The following is a 21,388-nucleotide window of genomic DNA, read 5'->3' as shown; positions in this document are numbered from 1 at the left end:
GCTGAATCTTCCCTTCTGCTTATCGAGAGCCGGATTCTATCCTCTAGAACCACATGCGTGGATCATATAGAGCATCCGCGAAGAAAGCCAATCTATGCTGATCTGAGACCGTTAAAATCTTGACCATGTTTTGTTAGAGGACTATGCACTATTCTTTACTATTAATTTGACTAAATTTGAAGATAACGCAATTTGCCTAATATTACGTAAGACGTATCCTTTCCCAGCTTCTTTCATCAATAAAATAATTTTCGCTACCTTCCAAATTCATGGAATCCATGCATTTTTCCACTAAGCATTGAAAATATCTATGAGGTCGCTTGTAAAATCCTGGGCTAAAATTTTAATCATACCAACAGTGACATCTTGTCCCGGAGCTGCAGGATGCAACATTGCCAGTTCTGAGAGGAGCTCTGATGCGTCAACCTCGGTATAATCTGAAATGGGTGGGATTGTGCACAAGGAGATGTTTCTTTGCGTCTGGAAACGTAGCGCCTATCTCAGAGAAATACGTTCCAGGGTTTCCTGCGCCTTTTGCGGTGATAGCAATGTCGAAGAAGTGAGGTGAGGGACTGCAGCTCTCTTGTTACGTTCCAGGAATCTATACAGGGCCATCCGATTACGAGGATTTGAAAGATATTTGTTTAAATTGTGGTTATACTGCTCTTGAATTTTACAATTGTTGTTTTGAAAGATGCGAGAAAAATTTGTAATTTAACCAATTAGCTCTACTCTGGTTGGAGGATAACCTCTTCAAGGCCGCTTTTTTGCCTTCTCACATTCTTCTGTCCACACAGGAGACGGTCGTTTATTAGAAGATGAAGCGGGCACAGTGAATATTCAGTGGTCTACTGCACTTTGCAAAAATGAAGCCGTCTGCTGAGCTCAGTCATGCCGGCTTGTACTAATTATAGAGGCAAGTGAGGCGGACATCAAATTTTTATAAACATTGTGGTTGACAAATTCATGGTTTACACAACTATTTTTGAGAGGAGATAACCAGATAGTGAAAGTTATAGGAAAGTGGTCACTAGATGTTCCCGAATCCAACCCCACGCATAAAGGTTATTTCTCTGGAATTGTATCAGCGTACAGGATTTGCAGACAGCCACGACCAGAAAAGCTGGCCGCATGAATCAGTTCGACTTCCCCAGTCACTATGGCGGGAATTAAAATGTCCTGTAATGACTACAGTGCTTGCGCCAGCCACCAAGCTGTCTAAACTGTCTGTCCTGTGTACACTAAAGGAAAATAGACATTAGCAATTGTAATATCAGCACAATGCGGAAATGAAATTTTGATCGCTAAAAGCTCAGTCAGGGAGAAGTTTCTTAGAGATAGATGCCTGATGACACACACACACACACACACACACACACACACACACACACACACGCGCGCGCGCGCGCACGCACACACACGCACACGCACACGCACACACACACACTAAAGGAAAATAGACATTAGCAATTGTAATATCAGCACAATGCGGAAATAAAATTTTGATCGCTAAAAGCTCAGTCAGGGAGAAGTTTCTTAGAGATAGATGCCTGATGACACACACACACACACACACACACACACACACACACACACACACACACACACACACACACACACACACACACACACACACACACACACACACACACACACACACACACACACACACACACACACACACACACACACACACACACACACACACACACACATATATATATACAACATTACGATATGCCAACATTACGATATGATCTGAAAACTCGAAAGTTTCTCATTGAAAATGATTTATAAGGTGATAACTGGGTTTCTTGTAAAAGCACGATATCAAGGTAATGTTTGTGAATAAGTAGTTCTAGATCTAGCAGAGAAGACAGTACGGGGCGACTATTCCAATGGGGCGGCTATTTGATACCTGCCATGATTATTTACCAGTTGTAGAGGCAGGAACCGCCTCTTTGAGGATATCAAGATGGGGAAGAAGTTTGGGTGGTCCTTTTTTAGCTTTCATCTGGGGAGAACTAGATGTAGATGGTGACGAGGAAGCACGACGCTTCTGCGCAGGCCACGACATTTCGACATCGGTTGTGGAGATGTCCGTGCGACGTGCACTGCTAGGAACGGAGATGTTAGGTGGGACCTTGGAAGCATCAAGAGGTGATGTTGAGCTGCTAGCAGTAGCTGCACAAGCTGAAACAAATGCAAGCGTTGCTGCCAGAGCGAACGTTGATGGTTGCACATATTGAACCGTAACAAACTGAGCCAACGCCTCAGTCACATTGTTAAGGCATTTTTCGACAGTGGTCACAATTGAGGCAGTCAAATTGAACTCAATGTCCCCAAGAGAAGCGCGCACACGACTAGCATATGTATCTTTTTTTCTTGTTAAGAAGAGCGTAAGCATCGGCTCGTGAGCACCGCTTCTCTTTAATGACATCTAACAAGCTACGCTCTTCACTGTGTTTTGCGCAATTGATATCATCAGCTGAGTGGTTGCTGCTGCAGAGGCAACAATGAGGCTGCTCTGGTGTGCAGTTATCAGCAGAATGACATTCTCCACAGAAACGGCAGCAGGTCTCCGACTTGCATGATTTGCCGCTATGCCCGAACCGCCAGGAGTTTGTGCACTGAAGAGAGGGGGGTTGCAGAGTGTCCACATGGTATACAGGGTGGAAATTTGGGCAAGTCGGTATTGATCCATAACATAAGAGTCGCGTAAAACCAGGACGACGGTCAAAAGGGGAGAGAACACACACCAACAACACAGGCGCCAACTTCCGACTGACGAAGAAAACCAAACCCAACCAAGTGAACTGAACCTGAGCAAAAGTAGCGCATGCGCTGACCTAAGAGAAAAAATCGAAAAAAGGTCCGATCAAAAATGCGATAAAAAATGTGAGATCACGGATGTTTTGAACCCAAGAAGGCCAGCTCTCGTTTAGACAAGGAAATGGAGGGAGTACTATTGCTGTAATGCATCTCTATGCTTATCTCTACGTAGAGATAAGCTAACTCGCGAAATTGTGGAAGCTGCACAGATTGCTGCCTTACAAGATAACTGCCTTAGTACTCCGTCCATTTCCTTGTCTAAACGAGAGCTGGCCTTCTTGGGTTCAAAACATCCGTAATCTCACATTTTTTATCGCATTTTTGATCGGACCTTTTTTCGATTTTTTCTGTTAGGTCAGCGCATGCGCTACTTTTGCTCAGGTTCCGTTCATTTGGTTGGGTTTGGTTTTCTTCGTCAGTCGGAAGTTAGCGCCTGTGTTGTTGGCGTGTGTTCTCTCCCCTTTTGTCCGTCGTCCTGGATTTGCGCTACTCTTATGTTATGGTATACAATGGGCCAAATTTTTAGTTCATCAGGGCAGGAAGAGCCAGCAAAAGCTGTTATTACAGACTCAGTAGCATCACGCGAGCCGTTCAGCTCTTTACAGCAGCGATAGACTGAAAGCACTCCAGCTCCTGCATCCTGAAATTCTAAAATTTCTTGCGGGGAAATGCTGGGGCGACACCACGTAGAATACCCCTGACACAAGCAAGCTGTTCGGGAATGAATGCTTCCACCGGCAGTGAGCTGAAGATCTTGCACTGAAGGAAGTCTGCTACGCAATCCATGTCATAGGACTTGCAGACAATGCCTCTACGTCCAAATGGACGCACTTCAGAGATCTGCAGATAGTGGGCTGTCAGAGATTTTTGCTCCTGTTGGATTACTTAGGGGTTTTCATTATGATCGCAATCTCACCGATTGGGACAAAATCACGGGAATCGCATCAATGCCATTTCTTGGAAGGACTCAAGCGGCAGGCTTTGGGCTGGCAAGCTGGCAAACCAAGCGGCCAACCCTCCACGTGGGGAGGTCAACGTAATCTCTCAGCGAAACGCACCCTCAGGTTCACATGAACTGCGTCTGAACCTAGCCTTTGTCAAAGCCTCCCAAAGTAGAACGGCCTCAGCAATGATGAGCAAGCCGGAACCACCAGGAGAAGCAGAGAACGGCAGTAGCCAGCGAGGACCCGTCAGCCAAATCTCAGCAAGGCAGCAGGCGCTGTGCATTGCACATCGTCGTTTTCATCAACTTCCATCAGCGGCGAGAACAGATAAGATCAGTTTAACCTCGATCAGATCTTAACCTGCCCGTGCCGAAACCCAGCAAAGCAAAACCATGAGCCAATCAGGATAATCATATGGTTCCGCACGTCTACTCGGTTTAACTACCTTAAAATCCTACCATTTTTCTTCCAGCCTTTGTGTAAAGGTGTCAACTTTTTATTTTTCTCATGTTAATGTGTCTTACTAAAAATCAGTGAAGTTTTCGAAACGATACTGAAGAAATGCTACGACCACCACTCAAAATAATAAAAATGGTTGCCTGCTTCGGATTCGTACTCTCCCTACATTCTAGCATGGAGGGTCTCAAATCCCTTATCAATAATGGCCGAGGCCTCCCTGGCTTTGAGCCCTGCCTATAGTGTGCGTCAGTCGGGACACACCGCTTACGGACGCAGCGTCACATGTTTGTGCGTCTGTGTTTGAGTAAGTGTTTCTTTTGCACTCTGTGATTAAACTATCAAATTTGACCACAGAACGAAGGGACGAGTCGCTGCCGCTGAGCAATGCCGGTCAATGCGCTTGCCGGTGAATAGAAACACCGTAACACGAAACCGGGAGCGGGCATCCTTTGTTAATGCGCTTCCTGACCGGGAAGCAGCGAGTCATCTGCCTTGCACCCTTTTGTCCCTATTCGACGCCGCCGCTGCCAGATGTAAATGTTCTCATTTATGGTGTTCCTGGATGGCGTAGATCTTTTAAGCATACCGGAGACGTACTACAGGAAGCGTATACTGGTTGCCGGACACCTGCCGCGCACGCGCAGTGACATACATGCAGTCAGCAAACTGGAGACTTATGTCGAGCATTTCGGTGCACACAATGTATGTACCCCCTTTGTCAAAAGTTTAGAGCGAAGGGGGTTTGCTTCTGGGCCACGCCGTGTGTCTCGTTACGCATCTCCGAAGTTTGAAATGTCTTGAAGGTGATATGAATTTTCGTCCTCATCCTTACAACGGTTAGGGCTTCCAGGGAGCCAACAAGAGCTCCACTACAAAGCTTAGGGGCAAAACCCCTGTGTTCTACACTTTTTACAAACTCTGCACCTTCGTTTTATACCTTCAACAGCATCGCTTGCTAAAAATGAAAGTGTGCAGCGGAGCACAGTTCTCGTAAGAGCAGGTATTACACCTCAGTGGAAGGTGCTCCACTGTTCATCTACATACATCGTTACTCGGGTGTGTAGTTTTTTGAACGCGCTGAAAACCAAGCAGAATAATTTTTTTTGAAAACTCTAAAGTATGCGTTAGGAGTAATTGAAAACGCTTGCACAGAGATGCGTTGGCACCTATACGACGTCTTTCCACATCGCATGAGTAGACAGGAGTAAGGGCATGCGATGGCCTCGATGCCCGGTCGCTAAATGCCAGTAGTGGACTCGAAGCGCAACTTACCCCCAAACTCTGAAAGCTTCCTTACCTCCGTAAGGGAGCCTTCACTGCAGTGAGGAGCCCTCATGTCAATCTGAAAGCTTCCTTACTGAGGAGCCCTAAGTAAGGTCGTCCTTGGTGCCTCCTCACAGTTGAGGCAGCTGCCAGCTGCCTTCATGCGTCCTTACGTCGCTCCTGGCCCTGGAGGAGCGCTTCACCTCACTGCCGCCACAAGTGACTCCGCACACTCACGCGAGCGGCGAGACGCGGCGCAAGGACGCGAGCCCGGCGTGAGCGCAGTTGAGCAGGCGGGAGAAAATGGTAGCGTGGACTGACCGCAACGCGGGCGACTGCACGCAATTTTTTAACCGTGCTTGTGAATACGCATTCGATGAAGTGTACCTGTATCCTCGAACGGCTAGGTTGCTTCGCGACGCGGTGAATCCAGCGGAAGTGCACTAAGAGGAAGAATTTGCGTTCAGATTCCGCAGCGGTGCGGCTCTGTCACACTTGGGCATTCGGCGGCGAAAGCGAGCGAAATCCGCCGCCGCCGAAATGTTGCCTCGTTCACACCTCCCGGCCACCACGTCGCCGCTCGTGGCGTGAGAGATATGGCTAGCAAATAGCATAAATCGACGCTGTCAATGTACCATAAGCGTGTGCATGCTTACGTACGCTAAACGCAGGTATTTTGCGGGACGTTGTAACGTTTCTCAAATTTCCACTTTTAATTCAGTTTATGCAAACAGCGACGCAATGACATGACGATTGACGTTTATGTGGCTATTCCCTTTGCATCTGGTGGACGAGTTTTCCGCCTAGCTCTAGAGTTCCTGTATATACAGGAACTCTACCTAGCTCAGCCTAGTGGCGCCATCTGGTTGTTAGGACGGAAACCATTTCTGTCAACAAACCGATGGTCCTAAGCCTAAAAGCGGCTGAATCGCCAATCTAAATAAAAAAGTAAGGCAAATTTATCACTCATACTTTCCTTAGAGGCGAGATGAGAGGAAGCGAAAGACCGATGGCCCACTTATGGCCAGCGAACGCACTGAAAAACGCAGTAACGACGACGAATTCAGTTCGAATCTAGGGGCCCAGCTTCGAAGGGCGCCGCCATGTTTGTTGTCGCCGCGGGAATGCAACTTCCTACTCGGCGTCCTATTGGCCGATGTGAAGGAACCCTCGAACCCAGACACGCGGCATGCGTTCCTTACTTGAGGAGAGGCGAGGAGAGCTTTCAGAGTAAGCTGGCTTCCTCCATCGAACATTCGCGGAAAGGCGGCCTCACGTAAGGTTAGGAAGACTTCTAAGGAAAGGAAGCTTTCAGAGTTTGGGGCTTAATCTTGAATCAGTGAGACAAGTTGAAGGTCTATATGGTTCCCTATTGTCTTAGTGCATAGTACTAAGCGTTATAAAAGACGAAGAACACGCAGCACCCGGCAGCAGAAAAACATAGCCTTTATATTTCGTAGTGCCGTATTTCTGTGCATAACTGAACGAAGCTGGTGCTCACTCCGGCTCCACGGTGGGCTTGGCATAAATTATCTCGTGCCATATTTATTGGAATACAGGTCAAGCCCTTGATTAAAAAATGATTCGTGTGCAGACTGAACTCTTAATTTAAAGATTACATCCTAAAAGATGATGACAATGTACTTTAACTTGGCCTAGTTGACGATATGTACGGGCGTTGGCGGTGTCCGTCAGCCACTTCCCTGATATCGTCTGCAGAAAGGGCGATGTATGTGAGTTCCAACTGCGACAAATTGGTACATACACACAACTTCGGAGACCTTCACATGTGGTTGTTAATTGTGGCTTCCACTAATGAGATGGATGCGAAGAACAGTTAGAGACAGGCTATGAAGAATCGGTATTGTAATTTAGGGTGAACGGGGGAGTCTGTATGCTGGGTCAGATTTAGTTCCAACGACAGGCAGCCGCTCCTTCCGTTTCGAGCACTATTTAGAAACAAATAAATGCAAAATAAACATCGACAAAGAGTCGAGCAATATTGGAGTAAGTGCGTTAAAGCTAAAATGACGAAGCCTAACACACATGTGCGAGGCCCGATAATGATCCCGCATTCCTTCTTATTCTATCCAATGCGCAATAACTGAATATAGCGCGCTCGGATAATGCCACTAACACAGGTCACTTCGACTCCGATCGAGTCGGTTAGGATAGACATCACTGGAGATGCGGCGAAGGTAAACGACCAATTTCATTCTCGATCGAGCACGATCCCATGCTTGACAATAAGCCGGTTCTGGAAGCGCAATCTAGATTTTTTATCTGTATCGAAGAGCCATACCGTTGCTACCCTCTCCCTTAGGAGACAATGAAACGAAAACAAGTCTCCAAACTGCCTTCTTTGGGTAAAACCTGAAATTGGAAAGCAGCATTTGAATGAGCGTCTTTGTTTTTTGTTTAAAAGCCTACTTGTTATTTGGTTTAGTTTATTGGAGTTTAACGTCCCAAAGCGACTCAGGCTATGAGGGACGCCGTAGTGAAGGGGTCCGGAAATTTCGACCACCTGGGGTTCTTTAACGTGCACTGACATCACACAGTACACGGGGCTCTAGAATTTCGCCTTCATCAAAATTCAGCCGCCGCAGCCTAGATCGAACCCGCGTCATTCGGGTCAGCAGCCGAGCGCCGTAACCACTGAGCCACCACGGCGGGGCCTACTTGTTATTTACATGCGGCTGCAAAACTACATGTGCAATAACCTCACCTGCCGTGGGCGAGGCCACCCCGTTGGCTAGTGTCTAGTGATGACGTGTATCAGCTACCCTGCTCATGAAGGAGCTTTTAGTTCTTATTCCTGCATTTGTTTCTGATGTGAAAGAAATAAGAAATAAATTAATTAGTTGATAGTGTCTAGCGGGGGCGTGCATCAGCCAAAGTGCTGCAATATAATGTGTAGGCGTTGCATGCAGAGAGCGGTCAAGAACTGCAATCGGGATCGCACTTGACGAGAATAGGAAGGGCTCGTGTTACAGCGGTATCTAATGCAACCCTCGCAACCCTCGCAGCCCTCAGCCCCGCGGGGCTTCGTGCACGGCAAAGAAGGGACGAACCAAAGACGGCGCCGTAGGCGTTGCTCTTCTTGCGCATGTAGAAGAGAGCGACGAACTGCGGGAAGAGGAGCACGTAGACCAAGTCCGAGGAAAGAGCCCACAGCCCGAACACCGACTCCACGCTGAGTGCCGTCACTGTCGCTGTGGCGCCCACCAGGCAGATCATGCTCCGCAGAACCAGCGATATCTCCCCGTCGGACGCCTGCGGTCCCGACAGGGCACGAGCGTGAGGCTACGATCGCTCGAGAGTCGAAAAACGTGGCGTGCATTCACACGGATACGACCTGCCTCCCATTAATGCGAGCAACGTTGTTCGGGCTTCGTACTTCGGCCTCTAATTACTTGCTTAATTACTCGCTTGATCGAACGCTCCACCTCGGGCGATTTTAATAATTTGACTAACATTCGACTATAACTTCTTTCCAACTTAGTTGTTGATCAATAATTCGGCCTCACTCTGCTATGTGCTAGCCATCTTGGTTAGTTGGTGAATCAATTTCCCAGGACAGGCGGTTGTCCCTAGTTTCATCTCCGGCTAAGGAGGACAAAGCTGCGTGGCTTTCCTCTGTCGCTGTATGATGAGAAGCTTCATCAAAACTATGACCACGTTGGCTAAGCTGGATGGCGATTCACGGTTTTAAGCAATTATCTATTCTGACCCAACTAAATGCTTTGGCTCGGCGAGTGCTTCACGACCGAGTATGGCCAAGTGAAAGGAAGGTAGCTTAGAGCTGTACAGTTACACATGATTTCCCACTATGCAGTTCAGGCCCTATTTCGCAAAACTGAAAGCAAAAATTTTTTCCATTTCTGCAACAAATTTTGATCTCTTCGCCATAAGCAATTCGGTTCAGTGCATTTATGAACTCAATACAGCTCAGTCTTCATTTTACTATGCCCAATTTTTGAATGGAAAACTGGTTCCTCGAATAAGTAGTAAGTGCAGTGCATTTCCGATCTCGATTGTAAGTACAGAGATTGACGAGTGGACCTGGTTTTATGAAGCTTTCGGATAGAAAACATACAAATTACTCAACACAACAAGATTGCAGAGAGTTCCGCTTAGTGCACTAGAAAGTTTGCGAAAAAGATATCTATTCTATATGGCAGGGTGAGCGACATAAGGATTATAGAGGCGGATATCACCGTCACGGAGGCCATCCAGAATATCGAAGTGCTCGCTGCAGTATGCAAAGAAATAAAGCGCTGAGGAATCACGAACTGCTGCAGTGTCCCATAAGTGGCCTCATTCCTGCACTAACGTTTGCTATGTTGATTAAAAGCTGTTGCGTTTTCTTAAACACATTGCCCCGTAACTGTACGCACTCGCGCGTTGTTTTATTTCTGGTCTTATTCTAGCTACATCTCCACTTGCAGTCCACAGGCAGGGGCGTCCGTACCGCTTGTTTGTCCCTCTAAATTTTTCCCTCCTCAAAGTCCCCCCAGCCAAAGCCGAAGCCTCGGTGCGCAGTTCAGGGTCCGCGAGTGTCTTCTTAGTGAGCACCCGATAGCTTTAGAGAGGGACGAATGGACTCCGGCTTCAGTCGGGGTAAAGCCGCTCCCCGCGCACACCCGGGAACTCGAGCAGTCGCCGGACCGTATCCGCTATATTACCCCTGCTCCGAAAGGACCCCGTCGCTTTCGAGGGCTGCTCCGTCGTCTTAGTGGATGGACTGCCGCCGCGCTCCTCGGTCAACTGTATGCCCGCTCCCGTTCTGAACTTTCTTTCCGACTGCAGCTAGCTGTCTTCAATTTTCGCACCCTTGATTTCTGTTGGTCAGTGTTCAACGACTAACTTATTTCGAGGTGGTTAATTCTATACGTTCGCGCTTTCAGTGCTGTCTTATGCACACTTCAATGCTCAAACAAAAAAATGTTGTGAACCCTACGGGCTCACTCAAACTCACACTCACAGAGGCCCGGGCTCAGTCGAACTCATGATCTCAAACTCATGTAGGCTCGCAATTCTCTTGAGCTCACTCAGACTCAAGACTCAGCCCGGGGTGAACTGGTCATTACGATTCACTTCCACTCGATTCATCTGGGTTCACTCACTCTTTTTGACTTACGACTCATTTGGGCTCAGTCACTCATCTCGACTAAGAGAAGCATGAAAAGAAAACCCCGCCTTCCGTGCAAAGACACGGTGAAACTCGGTCAAAGCTTCCGGCACACCACCACGTGGCTCATTGCCGCATCCGAGTAAACTGAAAGGGCGACACGTCGTGCTTCTCTCTTCCGATGAATCCTATTCCCCACAGCCATCGCCAAGTCTCCACGCACACGCGCGCAAACAAACATGCACAGCAAAGCAATATATATATATATATATATACTGGGTATTAAAATATATATATAAAAATAAAACTTCCTTGGGCTCGGTTAGAAATAAACGCAAAAAATATATGAAGACGTTTGTAGCTCAGAACAATTTAATGTTTGTAAGCTACGTCTTCATATATTTTTTGCATATACAGTCGATCCCGGATATATCGAACTCGAAGGGGATCGCGAAAAAGTTCGATATATCAATAATTCGAAATATAAAATATGCCTATTAGACGCTTATTTTAAAATTGCGCAAATCTCGGACAATTTCCCGCGGATGTAGCAAGTGGGAACTTACCGATTTACCCCTCTAAAGTCCATAAAAACGAAAGCACAACTCCACGACCAGCGCGCTTTATTTCGCAAGAAAAAAGTCAGTGAGCTTTGCTTGCCTCTTCCTCTGCACCATGAGGTTCATTAAGCTGTCCTCAAGCTTGTCGAGAGTATCCAAATGAGAAAGTCCAGTGCCTTCTATTGCACCACAACAACGACGAATTACGCTAAATGCGGATGCAAGTTCAGCCGCAGTGCATGGCGGCTGGGCCTCTTCGCCACAATCTTCGTCACTGCTCGGGTCCGCTTCCTCGGTATCGATGATGTCAGCCACGATGTCAGCATCAGCAAGATCCGCAACGGCTTGCACGTCGTCGTCAACACTGACAAAATCTCGTGCTGTTACGCCGTCTGGGACGGCACCTGCAAACGCCGACAGCTCACGAAATTCGCTATCCAGGCATCCAGCGCCGTCGTCTTCTGTGTCTAGACATCTGTCGTCTGAAGCCACCACAAACCCGGCTTTGCGGAAGCAGTTAACAATCGTGTTTTGCTTCACGTCATTCCAAGCGCCAGCCAGCATCTGTATGGCTGCTAGGAGGTCCAACTTGAGATCGATATTCAACCGAAGGTTGATTAGGAGCCTTCGCACCAGTCGCCGTCTGTACCCTACCTTAAATGCCTTCACTATGCCCTGATCGAGAGGTTGAAGTTTCGCAGTTGTATTTGGCGGCAGAAATTTGATGGTGATCTGCTTCAACTGGCAGACGACATGATGGGCAGAGCAGTTGTCAAGAAGAAGACAAACCTTGCGGCCCGACTTCTGCAGCTCGGAATCCCACGTTTGAAGCCGCTCGGTGAAAAGATCGCGTGTCATCCAAGCCTTCTTATTAAATGCGTACCGAACCGGGAGGCCTTTCGTGTTTTTAAAACAGCGTGGTGACCTGCTTTTGCCGATAACCAGTGGCCGCAGTTTGCATGAACCATCCATATTTGCCGCGAGCAAAATCGACACGCGCACTTTGCTGTTCTTCCCGCCATGGCATGCGCTGCCCTTCAGGTGGAGAGTCTTATTTGGCAGCATTTGCCAAAACAATGCTGCCTCGTCTGCGTTGAATATTTGCGACGGCGAAAAGCTCTCGCAAATCTCTGGCCACTCTTCGGACAGCCACTTCTCCGTGACAATGCTGCTGATAGCCTCGCTTTCACCCGAGAGTGTCTTTCCGACGATGCTGTAGCGATTCTTAAAACGCTGCTGCCAACCTGTGCCACCAGTGAAGCTCTCTTCTCCGAGGGCTACAGCGAACCATTTCGCTTTTTCCATGAGCATCGGGCCGTCGACAGGGATTTTTCTGGCACGTGTCTCTAAGAACCAGGCGTACAAAGCTTTCTCGACCTTGTCGTAGGTCGGAGCACGCATACGACACGCTCCAGGACGACTGGATTGCGCTGCCTTCATCTTCACGCCGGCTTTGTTCTTCAGGATTGTACTCAGCGTGTTGCGAGGAATTCCAAACGCATCGGCGACCAACGACTTTTTCTCGCCGGCCTCCACCCGTCGAATGATATCCGCCTTTGTTGCCAAGTCCAAATTCTTGCGTTTTTTCGCGTTCATGGCTCCCGAACACGAACCAAAGCGAAAAGAAAACGCACGGCACCGCACAAGTCACAAGCGAACTCACACTGGCTTCGCGAACAAAGCGAAAAGAACGACGACCGCACAGCAATCAGAACCACACCAGTCACGTGCGAATCAACACCGTCAGCAGTAACAGCCAAAATGGCTTAAACGTTGGCGCCGGCTAGCTGACATCGCTTGCTTCGGCGACGCCAGCGGAGTCAGCCAACCAGCATGCAGAAATTAGGCGTCTGCGGGCCTGCGGCCAGCACGGTTTCCCTCTTGCATGCAGCTCCTTAACATGGCCCTCTGGCCATTCCCATTTCCTTTCACACCCCCCCACAAAGTTCCCATCACGTGACTTAGAGCGCAGCAGTCCAAGGCCACTGCCGTGTGAACTCTTATTAGGAGAAGCCCATTTGCAGGAGCGCGCGCTAGTGGGAGAAGCCCACTTCCAGGGGCGCGGCATGGCACGGAGTTCGATATATCAAATATAGGGTGCACGGGAGTTCGATAAACGTAAACAAATTTGCTATACTTTTGCATGAGATTCCCAAGGGAATTCTACATCTGTTCGATATAGGCAATAATTCGATATATCCGGGTTCTATATATCCGGGATCGACTGTATATGTGTGTATATATATATATATATATATATATAGTTGTAGCTGTGCTTGCTCTGAGTAAGAGTAAGTGTACCGAGGGCCTGATGAGGAAGTGGTACACGTTCCTCGTGATGAGCGAGGAAGCGCTGAGCATGGACGAGTCCATGGACGACATGACGGCGGCGGTGATGCCCAGCTGGCCCAAGATGGCCACCAGGGAGGGCGTCATGTACCGGATCGCCTGCGGCAGCACGTCCTTACGGTGCTCTTCCGTCAGGTTGTTTGGGCCAATGTAGCCCAGAGCCGTGAAGTCTGCACGGAAGACGACGTACAGATCAATGCATTGTCGCAGCTTTACTTTTCAGCTCACCATCTCATTACGTTTGCTTCTTGGCTGGACGGCCCTGAGCTTGAGGGCAGGTCTCTTGAAGGAGATCGAACATAAAATCGAGCCCACACGCATTCTTCCGTGGTGGTATATGGGGTTTAACGTGGACAGTGGGAGGGACGGTACGTAGTGGACGGATGCGCATAAATTCTGACCTCGAGATGTGGCTGGTATCCGATCCGGCGATCTTCTGCTCAGCAACCGATCGTCAAAGCCACTCAGACAGCCAACTCCAGTGATGAGGTCCAGCCAAGCCAAAATTCTCTTGTTGAAAACTGGTGAAGAATTCACCGACTACATCATTTTTGCTGACCAGGGAACATTTACCACAATTTAGTTGGTATTCTAAATACGTTCTCAGATGTTTGAACAATGGTAAATATATTTTGAAGATGTTACAAGACGACAGCAGCGTGGCGTGGGCGGAGGCGTAATGGGCATCAACGACAATCGTTTACACGTTTACCTTTGGTTTAAAGCATTTAAAGATGTAAATTAATTGGTATACGTGCGTGTTTGACCTTCATTCTACCGGCTAAGATTTATTACGTCAATGTCGGGCTGCATTTCTGTCAGTCAGCTATGACCCTTAGAATCATGTATTAAAAAGATGAGGAAGTTTTTATGTATTATGCAATGAAATATGCCTCTGTTTTCGAGTTGGTCGCCAAGCCTAATACTTCAACCATGTAGTTAAAAGTAGCCTATAGTGGAGGTTCCTCTTCGGCCCCATGTTTTTAAAGGTTGCTGTGATCGGAAAAAAAGTGAGTGTGTACTAGTGCGCATAAAAAGTGAAAACCGTACTCGTAGTCTTAGCCTGAGCGCCAACGATGACCGAAGGAACAGCAACCAGGATGCAACACAAGCTGGAGACGTACGAGAGCATCTTGGCGCTGAATATGGAATCGGTGCTCAGCACCCTTTGGAAGTACACCTGGACAGAAGAAATTTCGATTAGTGTGAGTGGCACGAAGACGCAATGCAACGAAAGAAGGTAGGCTCCGTTAAGGTGGCATAGAAACACTGACAAAAAAAATTACCTATCTTCTCTGAGAAAGTAACTAAACACAAAATGCTAGTAGGTATGCTGAGAAACAGTTTTAGCGTGGTATAGTTAGTTTTGAGAGAACACCTTGCACCAAGTTTCGATACACATTTATCTCCCACTACTATAGTGCGCTGAGTAGAAGTAAGGAACCAATGCCTCCTGCCGGATAGCAAAATATGCCATTAATTTTAGCTACCTACCAACCGAGTCCGACGGGTCGAAAATGTTGCGCACAGGGTGTGTAAAACGGAGCAAGGATTCTAGGAATAACAGCACGTGTGACGGGAATAAAATTCAGGCTGATCACTGGTTGTTCCCTGGCGCTAGTTATTATTATTGTTGTTATTCACATTTAACACACTGGATATCCGTTAAAATATTGCAGCGAAGCCGTTACATTGCCGCAAAATATGTAATGTTTTCTAATTAAACATTGCGCATTGCTTATCTCCGTCAGCGTGCGGCCTTCGTTTTCTACGCGGGTGATTTTGGAAAAGGTTCGCGATCTGAATTCTTCTACTGGACCTTTCGCAAAGGTTCACGATGACGCGCGGAAAGATTCTGCAGCTTTCGAGACTTGTCATGAATATGTACAGGGTTGGTCAAAAGTTCCCAGGCTACTGGGTCTGCTTTTAAGCGCCTAATCTTGCCACTTATAATAACATTAAAGCTGTCAAGATTCTCAGAGGTGAGAATACTTCTGCTATCCTCTACAGAGATTCTGGGCTTCGGAGCTGTCGTAACTGCCATACTACAGCGTTCAAAAGAAGTCCCTGTGGCCTTGGAACTTTTTACCGACCCTGTACGACCACCATGCAGTGTGTTCGAGTAACGCTTCAATAGAGCGCAGCCGACAGGCTCGGCCAGTCTGATTCCAATAACTGCATCGAGGTCACGTGTCGCTATCGACGATTGAAAAACGCCGTGAGCGAGAGCCGAGGCCCAAATACGAATTTTTCTTTCCATTCCTCGCTGCGATGTCCTGAATTTATATTTTGAGCGCTTTCACTGCCATCCATGTCCAAGCCGCATAGGTAAGTACTGGAAAGAAACATCTATTGTATATTTTCTTCTTGGGGGTATTGGTAAGCTGCTGTTTATACCTTTGATTACTTGTCAAATTTACTCTGACCCATTTTAATTTTCCTGTAGCTATTTTAACTCTCGTGGTCCGGACCTGCGCTAATTATTTTTTGCCCTAGTTAGAAGTATTCCATGATATCTGTCAGTATCTTGCTTGTTCACGTTCCAGACTAACGTTATTTCAGTGGTCAACGATCTGCCTTGAGTGCTTGGGTCCGCAGTCGTGGGCTGTAATTTCCCCCATGAGTCATTAAGCAAGGATATGCCATCAGAAAATGGCATGCTACTAAGGTGCTCTCGATTAACTTTTGTACCCAGCTTCAGGTGTCTTCAGCTACTGCCGGTGAATAGAAGCGAAGAGATTGTTACCTTGTCTGACACTTTGTATTTTATCATTTTTCCTATGGGAGGCTTGGTCGCTGCGTAATCCTTAAGCACATTTCCTACCCATACAGGTACACCGGCTCCTTGATCTGGTTACTCGTTGCCTTGATGATTGCTGACACTTCGACTGAATCAAACGCTTTTTCGCAATGTGCGAGGACTATATGTTGGGACTGGTCATATTCTGCTCGTTTATTAGTAATCTTATTGATATTGTCAGTGGTCTGCAGTAGAGTCCCGTTTCTGAAAACCATCCCGGTCTCTTAGTTGATTAGCGCCAATGGTTCTCATGACTGTGTTAGCAATTATTCATGATGATAGCGTTCTGGAGCCTATCTGCCACCGTTAAACCGCAAAGGTAAGATCTTATCAATTCTGTATCAGTGACAGAATTAATGGACTTTTGACGTACTATAGAAGCAGCCAGGTTGTGAGGCGCTTTATTTAGGGGAAGACTCCAGCTTGATTACGACCGCCTGGCGCTTGACTCGCTAACCGCATTCCCAGAACGCGTTTTGCATTTCGCGCTGACTGCACTGTGACAGACGCGGCCGGCATCGAAGCCGGCAACTTATGCTCAGCAACATAAAAGCCCACTGGCCCTGAGCCGCCGCGGAAGTTCTTTTTTTATTTAATTTCTTTCTTTTTCCCGTTCGTGGTAATAATGTAGACAAGAACCCTAGTACATCATAGCGCAGCTCGCACCGAACTTCTCGGAGAATTCTCAGTTCGGAGTCCCTCACCTGCCACGGGATTCCTCCGAAGATGGTCATAAAGAGTTGGTCTATGACTTGGCTCGCCTCCTTAGGCTCGATCTCGCCGACCCAGTCGCTGTCTCCGATCTTTCCTGTTGCTTTGCTCATAATCACGTAGGGCACGCACGACCACTGCGGGGAACAGCAGCGAAGGGCAAACAGTCTCGTGACACGAACAACTAGCGTTTGACTCATCCACAACTGTAACCTGTACTGTAAAACTACTGATACAAGTAGCCTGTTGCATTCTGGTGGCAGAGCGCCGTAATTTTCACGGAAACAACACAGGGCCTGTAGTAGCAGTTGCCGTCTGAAGGCCTGTCATTTTAGAGTTCATGAAACGTGATATCCAGTCCATTTCGCCTGCCAGACAGCAGGTGGAGAGTGGTTTGTACTTTGGCCGACTGTTTACCTTAATTGTGCTGAAGACAAACGAAAGGCAAATGCCTGGCTACCCCGCTTCGCTGTGTGCACATGGCAGTCAAAGGAAGTATGGCGTTTAGCAGCCACTCTCTTACGCGTCCCAAGAGGACACGAAACACACTGCGCTGCGCTGCCCCTCCGCTTCTGCGGACTCCCCAGACGAAAAAAAGAAAAGCTTTTCATGTACAGCTCCGTTATGGGACTGGAAATTATGTCCAGCGTGTTTGGTTTTTGCTTCCAGCTGGAAAATTTCCACTTCCACTCAGCTCCAGCTGAAATTTCTTCAACTTCCAGCTGAAGGACACGATTTCTAGCTATAGCAAGCTGTAAATGGAGGCGGGAAAGTGCTTTCCCAGCTGGAATTAGTGCATCCACTTTCACCTGCGGCGGGATTAAAACTCTAGGTCAGCAGCCTAATTTTGACGAAAACCATGCAAAAGCTGAGGACTGTCAAGAGTGGATCCCAGTGAAGCATCATGTCCGTCCTCGACAGAGTGCCATGTATACATAGTTTTCATCGACGTCACAGCGGCTGCCAGCTTTTGGTCCAGAATACTCTGCGAAAACCTGGTTTTCCTAGTCTGCTTCAATGCAGCAGAGGCTAGGCAAGAAAAGGAAGATGGTCCTTTTTCCACAGTGCTGGGGGGGGGGGGGGGGGGTGCTCATTCTTTGACCTAGTGGTGCCGAGGGGTGAATGGCAGTGAATGGGGGAAGTTGGACAGAGGGTGTAGGGTCGATAGTGCTAGTGGGTCGCAAGTGCACCCAAAGATGGCACCCTTGAGGTCACGTGAAAGGTTTCTATACAGGGTACTTTGCAGAAAACATGTTGCCATCCTGTCCCGCGCCCTGGAGAACCCGGTTCATGTCTTGTCTGTCAGGATGACTTCCCTTGTAACGAGTGCAAAAAGAAAAGAGGGGGGGTGATTGGAGAGAAAATAAATCGCGTATGTACAGCGGCCGCAATGCAAAATACTACGAAAGAATGAAGAAATGTGAACACAAGCTACCAAACTACTTTTTTTTTGCTGGTATGACGCTCCTCTTAAGATGTGCCACGAGTTATTTCTATCACAAAAATAATGAGTCTAAGGAGGCGACCTCTACAAGTTAGGTAAATAATGTTCATAGTTCAGTGGTATTTTCAACAAGAGATATTTGCAAAGATTTTATCAATAGATACAGTATTGATTTGTTTTAGCCCAAGTCATTGGACGCTTCTTGTGTCGACGCTGTTTAGTGGGGCATTTGTCTGACGGCGTAAACATTGCAGATCAGACGACGTGGTCCTTAGAATGAAATAAGCTGTCTGACGGACGGGACATGCTGAAGAGTGCCGGAACATGCTTCCATAGTGCGCGACAAAGAAACGCAGCTATAAGGGTCACCGCCCCTGCTTGGGTGACTAAGGATGCATCGACAATATATATCACTAAGTGCAGACAGCTGGGCTGGTTGGCGATTTTTAACACTATGACTAATCTTTCCAGGGCACCTATAACACAAGGACAGAAGGAAAACAGACTAGACTACGCCAGCTTTCGTGGTGTCTACTTTACCACAGTGCGTCTGTTTTATGTGCACTGGTAAGATGAGTCATAGTGAACTGACTCTACATGGTGCGGAACCGAATAGGAGCGCCTCTGAGTCACCGCAAGCCGACGATGGGCTTAAGGTTGAAGTGCTCACCTATGTACATTCATGACTCATCGCACGTCGGCATCTTAATCATCAGCCTGACTACACCCACTGAAGGACATGGGTCTCTAACAAGGGTATCCAATGATCCCTCTCCTGTGCCAGCTGAGGCCACCCTATCTCCGCAGGCTTCTGAACAGTGGCTTTTAGCGCAGCGGAGACGTATTAGCGTAGACGTATAACGGTTTAACGGTCGCCCGCTGCGCACGCGCAGTGGTAGGGGTGCGGCCAAGTGGGCCCACTGCGCATGCGCAGCCGGCATGCGGTGAACCGGCATACGTCGACGCTAATACGTTTCCGCTGCGCTAAAAGAATCGAATCTGATCCGCCCACTAAATTTCTACGACCCCCTGCTAAGTTTGCCTTTTCTTGGAATCCACCCGTTACCCTCAATGATCATCGCCTATCTTGACTTCGCATTACATGCCCAACCCAAGTCCATTTCTTCTCGATTTCAAAAAGGATGTCATTAAACCACGTCTGTTGTCTGACCCACTCTGCCCTCTTCCTGTCTCTTAACGTTATACCTATCATTTTCCTTTCCATAGCTCGCTGCGTTGTTCTTAACTTGAGCTGAACTCTCTTTGTTAGCCTCCACGTTTCTGCCCCATAGGTGAGTACCGGTAAGATACAGCTGTTGTACGAGCACTTCTCATGTGCGAAGGTAGGTGTACGCTCGCGGCATCGTGGCAGACAGACTGTCTAGGCGCCGGCGCCCGGTCGCAGTAATTTTCTTCTCAGCCGCGTCGTTCAGGCAGAGGTCACCGACATTGGGGGTTTCGGCAAAACGGAAGGGCGAGAATGCGACGGCTTATCGGGGTGCACACAGGGACCTCTGCTAGGAAGGACGCATGGAAACGATGCTGCCAATTCTTTCTAATAACCTTAGCGTTGATAAGGTTAATAACCTTAGCGTTGATGAGGTTAATAACCTTAGGGTTGAGCTCTGCCAGTTCTATTTCGTCTGAGGTTTCTTAATGAGACCTTTTGTCTCCTGAGAGAGCTTGCCGGCATCCTGTCTAACCATCCTTCTGCCTACTTCTTCTGCGCACTCCGTAATGATCACTGTGAGATTATGGTAATTGCTTGAACACTATGATTGCCGTCATCAGTCAAGGCCGAATATATCTTTTCTGCAGCGTGATCTTGAATTTCGCGACTTCCCCTCTTACCGCTAACACGTTGATGGACTTCTGCCTGACTAGTTTCTTCCGTTCCCTCTTCAAGTATAGGTTAATTCCATGCCTTACCATCCTGCGGTCACAACAACGCACCCTTTCGAAAATCTCCACATCCTGCTCTGTACCAGTTAAGCGCACAGTACGAAGTCTACTGCATGTTTAATCTCCCCATTGGGGCTCTTGCACGTACACATCCTCTTTTCTCGTTTCTGGAAGAAGATATTCATGATCCGTAAATTAGCTTTCTCTGCAAACCCCACTAGTAACTCTCTCTGCTATTCCCAGAGCCTATGCCATAGTCGCCCGCTACCTGGTCTCCAGCCTTCTTCTTGCCTACCTTGACAATGAAGTAGCCCATCAGTACAGTGTACTGTGTCTTTACTTTGCTCATTGCTGATTCCGCATCCTCATAGAAACTTTCAACTATCTGTATATCATGGCTTGATGTAGGCCTGTACAACCTTCAGTTCGTACCTCTTATTAAGTTTAATTACGATAACTGCCACCCTCTCGTTAATACTATGACATTTCTTTATGTTGCCAGCTATAACCTGAATGATGAGGAATCCCACGCCTAGTTCTCGCCTGCCCGCTAATCCACGATAGCATAATACATGCCCGGCCGAAAATAGGCGTCAAAGGTGTGGCACGGAATGTAAGCGGCGCTGCGTTGGTCACACCGCAAGTCAACAATGGATGTTAAGGAGTAGCACGAGAGGGGGAACGCCCCGGCGTATGTAAATCACTGCCCGTCGGCGATGGACGTTAAGGTCGAGGTGCGACCGAAGAGCGAAACGACTAGCTCCAGAAAAGTGGTATGAAAACGCGAGCGTCGGGTCCATAGAGTATCTCACCACCCGCTTCTACTCCGGTCCAGTCATTCCCGGACACGTCGTAGGAGAAATCCGATAGCGGTCCCGATTTTCGGCGTAGAGAAGGCAACAGCTACGAGAGTGGGCTACCTTCTGCCATTCTGGCCGTGTCCCTATAGGGAAACCCTCACCTCGCCCCACAACTACCGACGCGTGCGACAGC

At 47.9% G+C, this 21,388-nt stretch overlaps 1 protein-coding gene across 1 annotated transcript in view; it reads right to left on the bottom strand.

The window, feature by feature from the left end:
• Positions 1-21,388, bottom strand: part of LOC149355163 (high-affinity choline transporter 1-like) — a 60,653-nt gene that overhangs the window by 13,448 nt on the left and 25,817 nt on the right. Inside the window, exons 6-9 of the mRNA XM_089576081.1 lie at positions 17,043-17,186; positions 14,589-14,718; positions 13,491-13,708; positions 8,570-8,771 (exon numbers count right to left, since the gene is read on the bottom strand). Of these exons, the coding sequence (XP_089432207.1) occupies positions 8,570-8,771; positions 13,491-13,708; positions 14,589-14,718; positions 17,043-17,186 (694 nt within the window). The remainder of the gene's footprint in view (positions 1-8,569; positions 8,772-13,490; positions 13,709-14,588; positions 14,719-17,042; positions 17,187-21,388) is intronic.

This window comes from Amblyomma mixtum, chromosome 3 (assembly GCF_055824585.1).
Source record: "Amblyomma mixtum isolate Tamu chromosome 3, ASM5582458v1, whole genome shotgun sequence".
Lineage (NCBI taxonomy): Eukaryota > Metazoa > Arthropoda > Arachnida > Ixodida > Ixodidae > Amblyomma > Amblyomma mixtum.
Note: the sequence above shows the minus strand (reverse complement) of the source record. Positions and strands in the feature narration are given on the sequence as shown.